The 15,203-nt window shown below is 46.1% G+C and overlaps 1 protein-coding gene across 1 annotated transcript in view; it reads left to right on the top strand.

Annotated features, from left to right (window-relative positions):
* The window catches only part of LOC103921223 (3 beta-hydroxysteroid dehydrogenase/Delta 5-->4-isomerase-like), an 11,987-nt gene extending 3,436 nt beyond the window's left edge, over positions 1 to 8,551 (top strand). The window contains exons 3-4 of the mRNA XM_009329155.1: positions 3,494 to 3,658; positions 7,561 to 8,551. Of these exons, the coding sequence (XP_009327430.1) occupies positions 3,494 to 3,658; positions 7,561 to 8,375 (980 nt within the window). The 3' untranslated portion in view covers positions 8,376 to 8,551. The remainder of the gene's footprint in view (positions 1 to 3,493; positions 3,659 to 7,560) is intronic.
* The last annotated feature ends 6,652 nt before the right edge of the window (positions 8,552 to 15,203 follow it).

Raw genomic sequence — 15,203 nt, 5'->3', positions numbered from 1 at the left:
CTCAGTCTGCGTAAAACAGCGGCGTTTGTGGTCTTCCACAGCCCTAGGGATGATCCAATCAATGTCAAGTGCTGTGAGCTGGAGTCTATCCACTTACACTGTGTGGTTAAGAATGAACGTCACGCTGAACATGGTAGTTTGGTGCCTTGGGTTTCCTACCTCCCATCTCCACTTCAAATTTATCTTTCTGCCTTTCCTGTGCTTCCACTTATGCAATTCTTTTTTTTTGTTCACTATTGCACCGGCACTTCTGGAAAAGTTGGAAACTCCTAGGTTGTTCTCAAGAGGATTTCTCACTATTACAAAGCATTGGCTCTCCTTTGTCTCATTCCTCTGTACATCTCCCCCCTCTCCACCTGAACCTTCATTTCATGTCATTTTTCAGAGACAGACATTTATAGGTGGTGTGATGCTTGAGCATTGAGTGTATTTGCACGGCTAACCCAGTACTGCTCCAAAGTAGAAGGAGACGGAATGTGGGTTTTTTTTCCCCAGGACTTTTGCTGGGGGGAAGTTCCTGCTCTGGGAAACTTCCTCCTGGCTTTTTGCTCAACGTTGCAGACATTCATTTGCCTTTATCACTGCATTAAAAACAGAAAGGCAGAGTAGCAACAGCACATCCCAGTAGCTGAAATGGGAACAGAATAAACATTTCAGCTTCCTTGAGCCAAAGAAGCCAATAAATTGCTTTACCCTTTACAAATGAAAATCAGATACAATTTTTAATTTTCTCCTATGAATACACAAAGTAGACCATTTTAATGAACCATCCAGTTAACCAGGAAATGGAGATCTCTCGTGAGGAGTATCTTTCCCCACCATCCACCCGACAGCTGTTAGGACCTCTATAAAAGAGCACTAAGAAATTCAAGCTAAGTCCCACAGACATTGCTGTTTGCTTGAACTTTAAACATAGAAAAGAGAAAGACAGTTTAGGGCAAATAGTCTGACAGGATTGCTGCGTCAGACACTAATCCCAACAGGACACTGAATTTTATTGACTTATCATTGCATTTCCAAGCAAAAACTACCCCGTAGCAAGCAGGGAGAACTGCTTACAGCTCAGAGGAGACAGAAACCATTGGTGAAGTAGAAGCAGCTTTCCCATTGGGTAGGTACTTTCTCATAATCACTGTATGCAAAAACAGAGAGCTGAGTTGAATTTATTCTTCTCCTCCCCCTTCCACCTGACACACGTGGTTTTTTGATGCCTGGGCAATGGTTTGTGCAGATGGAATTCAAGTTTCTCTCTGCTGTCCATCTCAGTCTGAAACCACTGTATGTCAGTAATTTCTTCTTTCCTCTCTGTGCTTTCAAGCTCACCTGTAGTTTTCCTCTTCCCCCCCCAAAACAAGATCAATCTGCTGATTCCTGACATCTAGCTGATGCTGGTAAAGTGAACAAGGCCCGTATTGTACTTACCATGGCAACTTCTGCTGGCTAAACTGGAATGGACGAGCAGCTTTCCTGCCTCATATCACACGCACAACTTAAATTGCAAGCCCAAACAAGGCGCAAAGCAGCTAGACAGCAGCTTTCTAGTGACTGATACCAACTATCCCCGTAATCAGCTTTAAAAGGGACAGGTTTCTTTTGTATTTTTCCTGAAAGCTTTGATTTGCATGTGTAAAAACTTCCACCTTCCTAACTCCTGGCCAGGCACAGTGACCACTCTGAAGGGGCCATGTGTCAGAATTTACATTGTGAAAACCATGTATTTCAATCCTTTGGATTATTGCAACCCCACAAAGCCTGACTCATGGAGAACATCAACCTAAGGGCTGTACAAAGACTAACGTTTATTAGAGCAAATCTAACTGCCAGGTGCTTAACAAAAAGCCTAGCCCCATAGTCTGACACTTTTGCATCCATACAAGTAGAGGTCAGTGTAAACCTTCTGGAAATGGAGCCCTAGGAAATGAATGCACTCTGTAAAATAAAAGAGCATAAGAGGGCATGTGGCAGTGACTGTGCTGGGAGGACAGTAACTCTGGATTTAGTAACAGTTTTATAAATGTTTCACAAATTTCACATCTCAGACCAACGGACTGTGATGAAAAAAAATACCCTCAAGCCTGTTGCATCAGAGTAATTGTTAAATTAATACAGGATTACATTCTAGCATGCTACAGAGATAATGAGATAAAACAATTTTAAAAGATACTCCCACTCAGTTCCAGACCCCAGCAGCTGTCTCTCTTAGTGTTTCTCCATTAAAGACATGGGATGAAATACTGCCTGCTTTGGAGCTGGTGACAAAGCAGTAGGATACACGAGATTGCAGTCACGGCTGAGGCTAAAAGCTGTATAAATTAATCAGGTTTTTCTCTTATCTAAAACGGGCATTTGATTATGCCGGAAGAAGACAGAGGATCTGCCTGTGCTCCAGTTCCTTCCCAGCAGCTGTGCCTGGGGAGCCCTCTAGCGCAGCCAAGGCAGAGGCTCGCGAGAGGACTTGCTGTAATGACACCATGTCCTAAAAAGCTGTAAGTCATGCTGAGAAAGTCCTCTCCTCTCCCATGGCATAGCTGCAGCCAGGCCAGCAGATTTCCCAGGAGAGCAGCATCGCCTCAGAGTGTAGATTCCTCCAGGTAATCATCCTGTGCTGGCTCAATTTTGTTAGTGTAGTTCTGGGCTGTGTAAGGATGCTTCTGCCCAGCAAAACTTAGGGGAAGGATGGCTCTGAGACCTAGGACTGCAGCAAGGTCACACACATTAACTGCTGCGGAGGGATGGGGCTTAAAAAGCAGGAGTTAAAGCAAGTCAGGGCTGAGGTAGCTCAGGAGAGCAGCCTTGAAAGTTCAGATCTGGACAAGAAAGATGTGCATGCTAAAAATGACCCCACAACACAGATGCTGAAATGGAGCCAGAGCCGGAGTTAGAAGAGGCACAGTAAGTCCTGGCCAAGGTACATAAAAAAGATGTGTCAGAACTGTAAGTAATGTATTAGAAGAGCTGCAATTTGGGCAAGGTCAAGGGGCAGAAAATAGGTGTGAACACAGCTCTGTGCACACATACTGTGGGTGGAGAGAGATCATTCATCACCTTGAAGACAGGAGCTTGCGGTGCCTGGCTGTTTGGTACACTTGGGTTAACAGTTTTATAAATAGCCAGTCACCAGAACATGCATAGATAAAGCTGCTCCCCCTGTGAACTTTAAAATAGTCACACCTGAAGGAAGCTTCAGGCCCTTGCTAACAGTGGGAAAGATTTATCTTTAATTAAAAAAAAAAAGAACCATGTTGAATACTGGCTCCAAAAATACGGTAGGTAATGCAACATAGACTTCTATAGCGCTGTAATTAGCACTTGACAATACAGCCATTAGAAAACGCTTTCTGTTTTACCAGCCTTAAAATATTGCTCCCCTGCCCGGGCGGTCAGCACCTCCCAGGCGCAGCATCAGCATCCACACAGCCCTTCACCACTCCTTTCAGTGCTCTTCTTAGGATGCCTGTAAGGTTTTCTGCTTTGTTTTCTGCTGCCCTTGCAGAGTTCCAGGGTAAGACTGAGGTGAAAATCCTGGAAGGGGACATCCGAGATGTGATGTTCCTGCACCGCGCCTGTCAGGGGGTCTCCCTCGTCATCCACACAGCCTCCATCATTGACACCTTGGGCCTCACAGAGAAGCAGCTGCTCTGGGAAGTCAATGTAACAGGTGAGCGGGTGAAGCACCTTTCTCAAACCTGTGTCTACTATGTCCTGATCATCATCTGCTCAAATATTTGAGCCAGATTAACTGGGTAGTTCTGCATCTTGCACCGACACACCTGTGAGTGCAAAGCATGCATATGGGCAGCCCTATGCAGATCCAGCCCTCTCCAAACCCAGCGTCCACCAGTCTTCCACTGCAGGGCACTGCAGGATCATTCATTCTTGTCAGCACACACATACGCCCATCCTGAGGTCTGCACACACTCTGCCTTCAGTGGGGACAGCCATAATCCCATGCTCAGTGGACCTTTCTGGAAGTAATTCACCTCTGAAATCCCAATGTGCATTTAGAAAATCGGTTCTTATTCTCCCTCCCCATGTAGCATCACTGCCTGTGTACATTTTTGAATTTTTTAAAAAAACACTAGAGGGTCTGGCTGCAATTACAGCAAACCTGCATTGCAAATGTCCCAGACCCTGTGGCTCTCTGCTTCCTGTTCTTTTTCTTCCTCCTGTTCTCCTTTTCCTCCCATTTGCCATTATGTCTGTGTGTGCATGAATGCAGTTCAGACAGAGGAGCAGATGCTCTTCCACCTTGAGCTTATAATTAAAATTCCTCCAATAAATTCAAGGCTACGGGAAGGAGGGGTTTCAGTGACCTCTCATTCAGTGATGGGATGTCCCTTTCTACTATGGAGCCCCCATTCCTCATGAAAAGATCAGATGAAGGGGGAAGGGTTTGGTTTAGAAATGACCTGTGTGGCAACAGCTGCTGGGAAATTTAAACATATTTCCTAAAAGAACAACTTCATCCCCCTCCCTCTGATCCCAAAACCCTCTGTGCCTTTCAGAGGACTGGCACTGCCTAACCTGCATGCACACTGACCTCCCTGGCTGTGTTGCTTCAGCTCCTTGGTGAGGATTTGGAGAAGATGTTCTTATTTACGTGAACAGCTTTCCTGGTCCTTTGTTCCTCTCTGCCAATGATACAGGGCTTCTTCACAGAAAAATAAGGAACATATTTCTACAGGCACCACTTACACAAATATTGGCTACTCACCAGTGTTCAGAGCAAGAGAGCATTCTTTGTAGCTGAGTTGTCTCTTACATGCACCTTCAAAACAGTGGGATGGCATTTTGGTTGTTTTAGCCTGGCTCACTGCCTGTACATTCAGCTTCCAGATGCTTTCATTTCTGCTTAGTCAAAGCCACAAATTGACAGTGACCACAAATTAGAGCCCATCAGGCAGCTTCTTAGGCCCCTACCAGGAGGGAAGAGCAGAAAGGCAAGCTCCTGTAAACCTGTGCATTGGGTAGTATGAAAAATAAACATACAGGGGTGATAGTTCAGAAAGAGGATTTGTAAAGCTCGCTCTCTGAATGTACTCCTGCTACAACCTGTTTTTCACAGCAGAATGTATTGCCTAAACCCATGGGAAAAAAAAAAACCCAACCCTAAACAAATATTAAAAAGCATTCCCAAAAGCAGAAAGCTCTCTAGCTCTGAGCTGGAGTCAGAGCTAGAGAGTTTATTTAAGTCTGTCCCATCGTTCCTTTCGGCAGGTTTAGACTTAGGCACAAAGTATCTAGGTTTTCATAAATCTTTCAGATCCCCCCCCCAGCAGAGTCTGTCTGTGGGTGAAAAAAAGCCCACTGGGCCAGTGAGGGTAAGCTGATAACATTTGGTAGAATGAAAGCACGCACCAGTCCTGCTCCTAGAGTAAACTGACGCTAAGGTCAGTCAGGAAATACTGCTGTCCTCTTCCCTATTTCCCTCCATTTCCATTCTGATGCTCTTCTGGCTTTCTGTCCAGCCAGGACACTTCATAGACTTGCAGGATGAAAGTTTCATTTCTCCTAGAAAACAGAACTTTTATAATACAAATGAGTCAAGGAGTCAGATGTAGATGTTCACAAACCAGAACAGAAGCAAACAAGTTAAACTTGCCATGATGCAGGGCTTTCCTCTGTCTCACAAGTCACACAATGCCTCAGAGCAAAAATATCCTTTTAGGAAGGGAAGCAAATTTTTAGGAGGAAGGGAATTAAGAAAATAATTAAATATAACCCAAACAAAAGTACCCTCTGTGAATCAGATCCTCAGCCAGAAGGGCTTTGTGTGCAAGCAAAAGTTGGAGACCTGCTCCATGGAAGATTTACTTTATTACATGCCATGTGAAAGATGCTCAAATTCCCATTACTGTAAGATCCTTTTCATTTTTTAGGTACAACTTTGATTTGCAAATAAAACACATTTTATTTGGGTGAAACTGATCTTGAACAGATACCAACTGCCAAGATAATTTTGTTTGCTTTTTTAAAAACTTGCTATCTCGTTTGATTTTATCTAGCCCTTCTGCACTTTATTACTTTTCCTCACTTTCTAAACAGCATTGATGGCAGGAATTAAGCTAGTAATTTAAAAAATAATATCTTTTATTAATTAATTAATTTTCCAGATGACCCCGGCTTGTATGTCACCTAAACATAGTGACTTGCATGAACTCACTTTTCACGTGAATTTATTCCTGGCTGCGGAACCTTTTTTCCTTTGCACTTCTTTAGTGTTTCTTAAAGCCTCATCCAGCTTTATTTTCCATCTGTTTCAACTTCTTTCTTTTTCTTGTTCAAGCTTGAAAAAGGAATTTTGGTGCCCTAACAATATTCAGTTCAATAATTCTTCCCATTCTTCACTCATTAATGGGTCCATATTTTGCTGCCAATATTCCTTGGTCCTCCGAACCTCTTTTATTCATTATATTCTCTTTAGCCCTGCTCTGCATTGTGCTGCCTTTAGTTGCAACAGACTGAGCAGACTTGTTAGATCATTTAGGTGCTTCACTGCTAGTGTTTGATTTTATCCCCTAGATTTTAGGCCACACCCTTCTGATACCATATCAGTCATTTTGGTTTAATGTTCCTTTGCCAAAGACATTTTCAAATGTCTCTGAGCTGTATCTTCTGTTCTAAAATCACTGGCCCTTTCACACATAATCTCTCTCATTGCACCACGCACAACAAATAAGGCAATTTTTGCCTCAAAGCTCAGGAGAAAAAGAAAAGAGCCTACTTATAATTAAAACAACCCAATTTATTAAAGTATTTATTTTCCCCTTGAATGTGCTTTCCTAGCTTAACCCTCTTGACTACTTGAAAGACCTTGAACTTGCCAGTTTACCTCTGCTCTCCTCGATGAAAGCATTACAACAGGATTTTCGAAGTAAGAAATCCCGTATTACTGCAAGTAAAATCCAGAATATGCCAAAAAAGGATCATCACTTTGCTCACTGCACTTTTCTCTATGATCTTTGGCTACATAATATCGTGCGTTGTTCTGACATAAGATCTTTCTCTTCAAGCCCTCCTCCAAAGCCAATTGAATGGTGGATAGACTCCCACTGGGTGAAGCTGATTTTGGAGCAAACCTTCAGGCCCCACATTAATTCTGTCCCTGCTTAGCAAACCACCCAAGAGCATCCTCAAGCCTGAAAAACATGGCCTTCAGCATACAGGATGGATGATACCTGATGAGAGGGGCAGCTTCTGAAGGTTCTCTGCCTTAAGCCAAGTCAATCCAACCGACAGGCACAAGCCCCTGAATCTGTGGTCAGTGTCCATGCTAGCCCAAGCAAGAGCAAAATTTGACTCTTGGCATAAAACCCCCCCACAACATGCAATTAAGACCAAGTGTTCTAACTCCAGCAGGTGCACTGATACCACTTAAATACGGATTCAGAGCAGGTTCAGTTTCATTGAACATGCTGCCCAGTTCAGGACAGGATTCTTCCAGCTGCAGAGAGGGGAGATCTGGCCAAGCTCAGGCCAGAGATGCTGTTTCTGATCTAAAAAGCCCACTTTTCCCTGCTTGGAGAGCTCTAGACTGACTTGCATGTTTCTCTTTTGAAGGTACTCAGCTACTGCTGGAGGCATGTGCCCGCTGTAACGTCCAGCACTTCATATATACCAGTACCATAGAAGTGACAGGCCCAAACTGCAAAGGTGACCCAATTTTCAATGGTGATGAAGATACAGCTTATGAGAGTGTATCAAAATCTCCTTATGCCCAGAGTAAGAGACTGGCAGAGGATTCTGTGCTGAAAGCAGATGGCCAGGTGTTAAAGGATGGTGGCATGCTGATGACTTGTGCCCTGAGATCCATGTACATTTTTGGAGAAGGATGCCCATTTCTTCAAGGTCATCTGGATAAGTGTCTGTTGAACAAAAATGTCTACCTGCGCTTCTCCAGGAAGGAGGCTTTGGTGAACCCCGTCTATGTGGGGAACATCGCCTGGGCACATGTGCAGGCAGCCAAAGCCCTGCGAGTCCCGCAGAAAGCCAAGCACATCAGGGGGCAGTTCTACTACATCTCAGATGACACTCCTCATATGAGCTACGCAGATCTAAATTATGAGCTGACCAGGGACCTGGGGTTTGGAATCGAGCCCCGGCTCCCCATGCCTCTGACAATGTTGTATTACTTCTCGCTGCTGCTGGAGATCGTGAGCTTCTTACTCAGGCCCTTTGTCAGATACATCCCCTCCACCAACCGTCACCTGGTCACTCTACTGAACACCCCATTCACCTTCTCTTATAGAAAAGCACAGAAGGATTTTGGCTACATGCCCCGCTACACGTGGGAAGAGGCCAAGCAGTGCACTGGTCAGTGGATTGCCTCCATGGTCCCACAGAGAAGGGAGTACTTGAAAAGCAAGGCTGCCTAAGTCTTAAGAGGAGCTGAGACCTGGCTAAACAAGTAGGGCCTTGAGTCAGAGGAGAGCTGGGTGAACAGCAGCAGCAGATAACTACAAAGCATTTAAATGAAGATTTTGTGTAACAGCCCCCTCATTCCCCTTACCCTCCCCGCCCCAACCCAGAATAAATAAAAGTGAAATGTTCATTTGTTTGTTGAGTACAGGCTGATCAGGGTAACTTTACTGTATAGTCCACATCCACTTCTACATCTTGTGCAGCATGAAGACGTTACTTTAGTAAGACTCCACACAGTCCATGGTGTGAACACATCAGCCCTTATTTTCGCTTCACGACGCCTTTAAGACTTTTGCAAAGCACAATTCGTCCTAGAACTATGATTACACTTTACAAATATGTACTACTCAGCTATACCCTACTCACTCAGCTCTTGCCAGCCTTACTAAACACGCAGCAGGTAGAAGCCACCTGATTGCAAAAGCTGTTACAAATCTTGCTCACTTTTTCAAGAGCTTTGTCCAGTTTTGCGTGCCATTCACCTGACAGTCGAACTTGAGAGCAAATCTGGGCACTGTAAGCATTGTGAGGCCAAAAGCACAATGTAAGTGCAACACGGTTTTAGTTAGGATGCTCTGTGGAGGGAGAGAAGGCAGAGATTTGGTCAGGTGAAGACTTCCTCATCCATTCTCATTTTCCTAGTTACCAATTTTTGCAATAAATCTGATGGCTGCCCAGCAGAACAACAGCTTCAACAAGATGAAAACGAGAAAAATATTGCAAGACAGCCTTGGTCACTGAAGGGTTTCCATTGCAGTCAAGACATCTGTGAACACTGAGGAAAAATAAACAGTGCTGAAAAAAATCATGCTATTTCCAGGTTTCAGCTGGGAACAAAGGCTAACTTTAGCTGATACATGCACATGTGTTGTCGCTGTGCTCTTCTGATGGCCATATGAGTTTCTGCAGAATGTGTAACTTGACATTCAGGCCAAAAATGTAGAACTTGTCTGAACAAATAGATGTGATCCAGTGTTTGCTTCTTAAACATACAGCTCACTTGCTGAAAACACCTCTAAAAGATGGGAATTTCTCTGTTACGTTCAGGATGGTGTGAACAGAAACATTTTATCTGACTCAGTACTAATGTAAATAAATCACATTTCCAGAGATGCTGGCAGCTTAAAGTCTGTGTTGAGTTTAATTATTCAGTGCCCTAGGTATTAGATAGTCCCAGTGCAAATATTACCATTTTCTTTAGTAACATCTTAGGTTAAGTATGTAAGATCCAAAGCAGTCGAATACCAGCCACCAGAACTTCCAGTCATATTCTGGGGACACAGAAATAAGTCTTCCAAGTTCCCATTGAAGGTTTTGTAAACACTCAGCAAACTAGTACTGTGGATGTGATTTGAATGCTGTCGCTTCACAGATAACCATGTCAACTTCTCCACAGTTTTCCACTGAGCAAGAGGTACTCTTAACACCTCCATCAGAGTTCCTCCTTTATTGGTGAGCACACAGATCTATCCCATGCTGAAGGAGACCTGTCCCCTGCTACACTGTAAGCTGATAACTCCTCTAGAGACTGATGGAGAGTGATGAGGTTTGCAGTGACCTTAAAGAATAAGGGACTTGAAAATGAAATTTGAAATCACAAACTCCTAGATAGAATCTGCACCAAGCAAACTGATGTGTGTACTGGAGTTTAAAAACAGATAAATGCATTAACACATTTTAGTTTGCTCACGGCAGACAAGCTGCACATCAGAGTGAGGATTGCTAACGAGCTGTATAACCCCTACTAGGAGACCCTCATGCCTCAACATCACGTTAAAAAAGTAAAGGTAGTTTTAATAAATAAACTAATTCCCCAGAGAGGCTATGATTTGGTCCAATTGATCTTATGGCAGCAGTTTACAAAGGTCCTGTCCCATCCCTTTGCCCAGGAGCAAAGTCAACAGAACAGACCCATGTGCTTATGTCTCAGCTGCTCCAGCGTTTCAGCATAAGCTGCAGATCCACACAAGGGCAGCTTGGGCACGTGCTGTTTTCTTGTCTTTGTTCCAACACTGGAGCGAGAAACCTGTGACTGAAGCACCTTTCACTGTCACAGCTGCTCACTGAAGTAGGAGCCAAAGTTTCCCATTTTCCTGTTAACTGTAGAGCATTTTGAAGCAAGCTGCTGACAGTGAGCAAAGGACCAGCAACGTGGTGGCATGGAACCACCCAAGGCACAGATCTTGTGTGCATCACAGACAAATGGAGAGTAATTTGGGGAGCCCCCTCTACACGTTTTTAGTAGTTGCTGTGGTCTGGACATAATTTGGCCAACCTCGTTTTTAAATGAAATATTTTATAAGCTGGGTGATTGCCCTATCCAGAAAGGGAGCCAATAAAATACGGTTTAAGACGGTCTCCTGTTTACAGGCCTTTGCTGGAAGGATCAACCCCTACTGCTTAGCTTTGCAATTAGCCCAATTGTCTGTTTGATTTTCCAGTTTTGCTTAAACCCAGGCCTCAAATTGACCAAAATGAGGTCAAATCAATCCTACATCAGTCAGCCACTCATTACCAACAGCGGTTAGGCACCCCTCATCCAGCTGCTATGAACTCCCAAGGCACACAGGTGTGAAAAACAGTCGGTGTGCTTCTGCCTTGCTGCTGTGCCCGCTTCAAACGTGTAAGTCTCAGTGTCTAACTACAGACCACTTTTAGGCCACTTAATTTCATTCATATGCCCTCGAATTTCTTTCTAAAACACTTCCAAAAACAAGTCTGTTCTCTACCCAACAGGACTCTGAACTGCAGAGTAGCTCTTGGTGAGAATGATTTGCCCGTGAAGGACAGTAAGGACTCAAGGTGCAACTTGCAGACAGGGGTCATGTCTTACCTACCAGTGCTGTTAATAATCATGGCTTTATGCTAATAATTACGCCTTCAGACCTCTCCATACGCGCTCTGTTCATCTCTAGATTTAGCTCCAGTTCCTGTTGAGCTCTGTTCCCCTCCCATCCTGTTCCTTTGCCCTCAGTGCCCCTTCAGTCCCCTCTGTGCATGCTCCATTGCCCTTCCAGTACTAGCATTTGCACGCTTACCCCTTGCACCCCCCTCTGTTCTCACTATGTTCCCCTCTAGACCCCTCCATTGGTGCTCTTTTCCTCTCCCCACCCCTCCAGCTGCGCTCTGTTCCCTGCCAGTCCTCTCAGTTCATGCATCTTTCACCATCTCACAAGCAGAGAAAGATGGGCTCTGCACCTTGTGGCTGTCCCAGGCAACCCAATGTCTTGCTGTCCAAAAACCTGCTCGGATGGAGGGAAACCAGGAACATAGAACAGTGGGGTTTGCTCTAACCCCAAGGCCCAGCTGCCTTCCCTGGGCACCCAGGTGTCCAACCCCCCCATTTTCTCTCTGAGCCCCTTCACCCCCTTGCCCTCACACCATCAGAACTCAAACCTCCAGGGTCTCACACTCCTGCTCTAACCCCTATACCCTACCGCCCTCCTGGGGCTTCAGGAATGCAGGCGTCCAGGATCTCCCCACTCTTTGAACAGAGGTGAGGAGGGAGGCAGCAGCCAGGGATAGGGGTGTCTCAGTGTGATGCATCCCAAAAAGCTTTGTTACCCCAGTTACCCTGGGCTGTGGGGCCACAGGCTGGCCAACGGAGAGAGCAAAAGGCAGATGTCTAGAGGGCAGGCAGAGCAGGGGACAGCTGAGACCTCAGAAGCTCAGGCGTGCCATTTGTCTGGCTGTGAAGAACCGAGGAGATTGCAGCTAGTGAACTTCTGTGGAAGGTTAGGTACAAGGATCTGCAAAACTGGCCGAGAACAGCCAAGGCCTCTTCTCTTGTGGTTAGAGACATGATGCACAGGAAAGGGAGTGGGCCTGGGTCTTCATGTTCTCATCCTGTCTAGACCCCTCTGGTGAAAATCTGTTTAGCTGTAGCCCCTCTGTTCATGCCTTCTTCCCCTTGAGCCTCACCATTCATGTTCTTTTCCCCTCCAGTCTCCTGCATTGTTCGCTTTTTTCTCACCAGATGGTTCCTTTCCATTCCCCCCTGTACATACTTTGTTCCCTTCCGGTTACCTCCAGTTGTATTTCCACTTCCATTCCCCTCTGGGCCCCTCCATTTGCAGTCTGTTTCCCTCCAGTCACCACCATTCATACTCCACTCCCTTCCAGTTGCCTGCTTGCACTCTGTTCCTAGGCAGAAGGCTCTGAGCTGGCCATAAGCCTTCAAAAGACTCTCAAGTACGTAAAATTCACAGCCCCCTGAGTCCTCCTAGTAAAGCTACAAATCAGCTCCATATATTTACATATACACAGTTATCTCAGTTGCCTCCAGGGTTGAATAAGGCTCTCAGGATGCGTAAGACAAAATACTGCTGAAGGCGGTTATCAAACCCTGCTCAGAAAAGCAAAAAGGTGTTTAACAAACAGTAACACCCATTATTTTTCTAGGCTAGTGAGATTTCATCCTACTATCCAGTGAGACCGATGATGGGCGTAGCCATGGCTGCTCTGTCACTGAAGTAGTAGAAAGGACAATCTGGGCACACGGAAGTAGAGCAGGAAAGGAAGGAGGAGAACAACAGAAGCAGAGCTGCTATTTATTAGGGGAAGGCACTTAACACATCAAAGAGCTGGAATATTACAACATGTACCAGAAAACTGGGACATCTTTGCCCAGGTTTAACAGAGCTCCTAAAATACCTACAGACGCTGCCACAGACAATAAAGGACAACTTTTCTTCCACAGTTCAGTAAGTGACACATCTCCTGAATGCGGGCTCCCGCTGCCGGAGCCTGCTTTGTCATTTTTGCCTTCTCAGTAAGACAGTGGGATCTTTTCATCTCCCCAAGGGCCATGCTCCCAACAATCAGATTTCTAAGCACCAAATTCTTCCTTTGCTGAACTTCCTCCCTATTTCTTGTTACCACATCCCTTCCCCGGGGCTGCGCCGTGCCTGCTGACGGGAAGCTTATTCCCACTTCCACCCCTACCCTGCCACCCTCCTCCCACCTCACCAGCAACCTACTCGTACTGTGACAGAGACCCTCTCCTCCTCTTGGTGGTTTTTTCCTTCTTTCAATCACACCATAGAATTTACAATTCAATTTTTTTTTAAAGGCAAGGCACCAATGCTCATAGACCCAAGGGAAATGCTGTCCCGCTGTCTATTTCAGGTGAAGTTTACAGTGCTGCTTGAGGTGTGTCTTGTTGTGGAAGCACTTCCCACACTCAGCACACATAAAGGGTTTTTCTCCTGTGTGGACTCGCTGTTTTCTGTTAGCGTGAGCGCTCTGTTTGAAGCACTTCCCACATTGGGAACACACATAGGGCTTCTTGCCCCTGTGGGTTCGCTGGTGCTGCGCGAGTGCTGGGAAATCACTGAAGCCTTTTCCACGCCACGTGCATTTGAAGGGCCTCTCGCCAGTGTGAGCTCTCTGGTGATTTCTAAGGTGAGAGTTTCGGCTGAAGCTTTTCCTACATTCGAGACAAGGTAGGGCCTTTCTCATGTGTGCATTCTTCTGCGGGAGATAAGGTGCAAGTTCACCCTGATGTTTTCCCCACACTCACTGCATATGAAGGGCTTCTCACCTGTGTGGGTTCTCTGGTGTTTAATTAAATCAGAGCACCACCTGAAGCCCTTGTTACATTTGGGACATTTGTGGGGTTTCTCTGTCTGGCAGGCCTCACGCTGCTGAAGATTTGATGTCTGACTGACGATTTCCTCACACTCACTGTATCCAGAGTGATCATCTCCTGTAGCATCTTCTGGGTGGAGAAGGATGCTGTGGAGGCCCTCCAGGACCTTTTCTAGATGAATGCCGTCATCCTGCCTCTCCCCAGGGCGGTCCCTCTGGTGTATTTCTGATACATGCTCGCTCTCATAGGCCTCTGCCTTGCTACATCTCTGGAAAGCATTATCTTTAAATGCCTTCGGTAATGTCTCATATTGTTTCACGTTCTTGGGATCATCTGCCAGGGGACTGTCATCTTCATTCCCACTACTGGCCTCAATCATCTTAATGAAAGAGAAGCCAACATAAATGCTCAGCAAGAAAGTGAGATAAGGAAAGGGACTTAGAGACTGTGAGCCTTTACTAAACCCCAGTTTAAGGTTGCACTCGGACGGCAACACCACTTCTTCACCCACAGATTCAGGATTGTTCCCATCCTTAATCCCCGATGACTAATGATGGCCTGGACACTTGGCTGTAAACTCAATGCAGAAGTGACTTTACTGGCTTTATGTTACGGAGGTACTGAATTGATTTGGTGTATTCCTCACCTTTGGAGATGTCGGCAAGGAGATCCCTTCCTGCGATCTCCTTGAAAATGGCCACGCACAGCCCCTTCTCTCCTTCCATCTGGATACCACCCATGAACGCACCCTGAACAAGACTGCAGAGCAGCAGTAATTACCACCCAGATCGTCACTCCGTAGGGAGGATGCTCTTGGCCCTACAGGCTATCCCAGGGAACCACCTTTTAGCATGACCACCACCCTGTCCCTCATCCCACCGCCTGGTAAATTTGAGCTGGGCATCCCCTCCACGGCAGACGCAGTCCCCGTGTTCGCCAGGGGCCAAGGCCCCAGGGGATGGAGGGCGGGGAGGGGGACCCTTCGTCCCGGCACCCGAGCCGGGAAAAACCTGCCCCACGGCAGCGGGGTGGGAAAACGGCCCGAGGGGCACCGGCCTCCTCGGCGCTCCACTCGCTTCCAGCGCCGACACGGCAGGGAAGGCGTTTGGGAGAAGCCCCGACCTCAGGCCCGGGCAGGGGGAGGGTGGCTGCCGCCCCCTGCCAGAAGTAGCACGGGAGGGGACTCCGCACC

The sequence above is a fragment of the Pygoscelis adeliae genome, unplaced genomic scaffold (assembly GCF_000699105.1).
Source record: "Pygoscelis adeliae isolate BGI_AS28 unplaced genomic scaffold, ASM69910v1 Scaffold120, whole genome shotgun sequence".
Taxonomy (NCBI): Eukaryota; Metazoa; Chordata; class Aves; order Sphenisciformes; family Spheniscidae; genus Pygoscelis; species Pygoscelis adeliae.
This window is presented reverse-complemented; position numbering and strand designations above follow the sequence as displayed.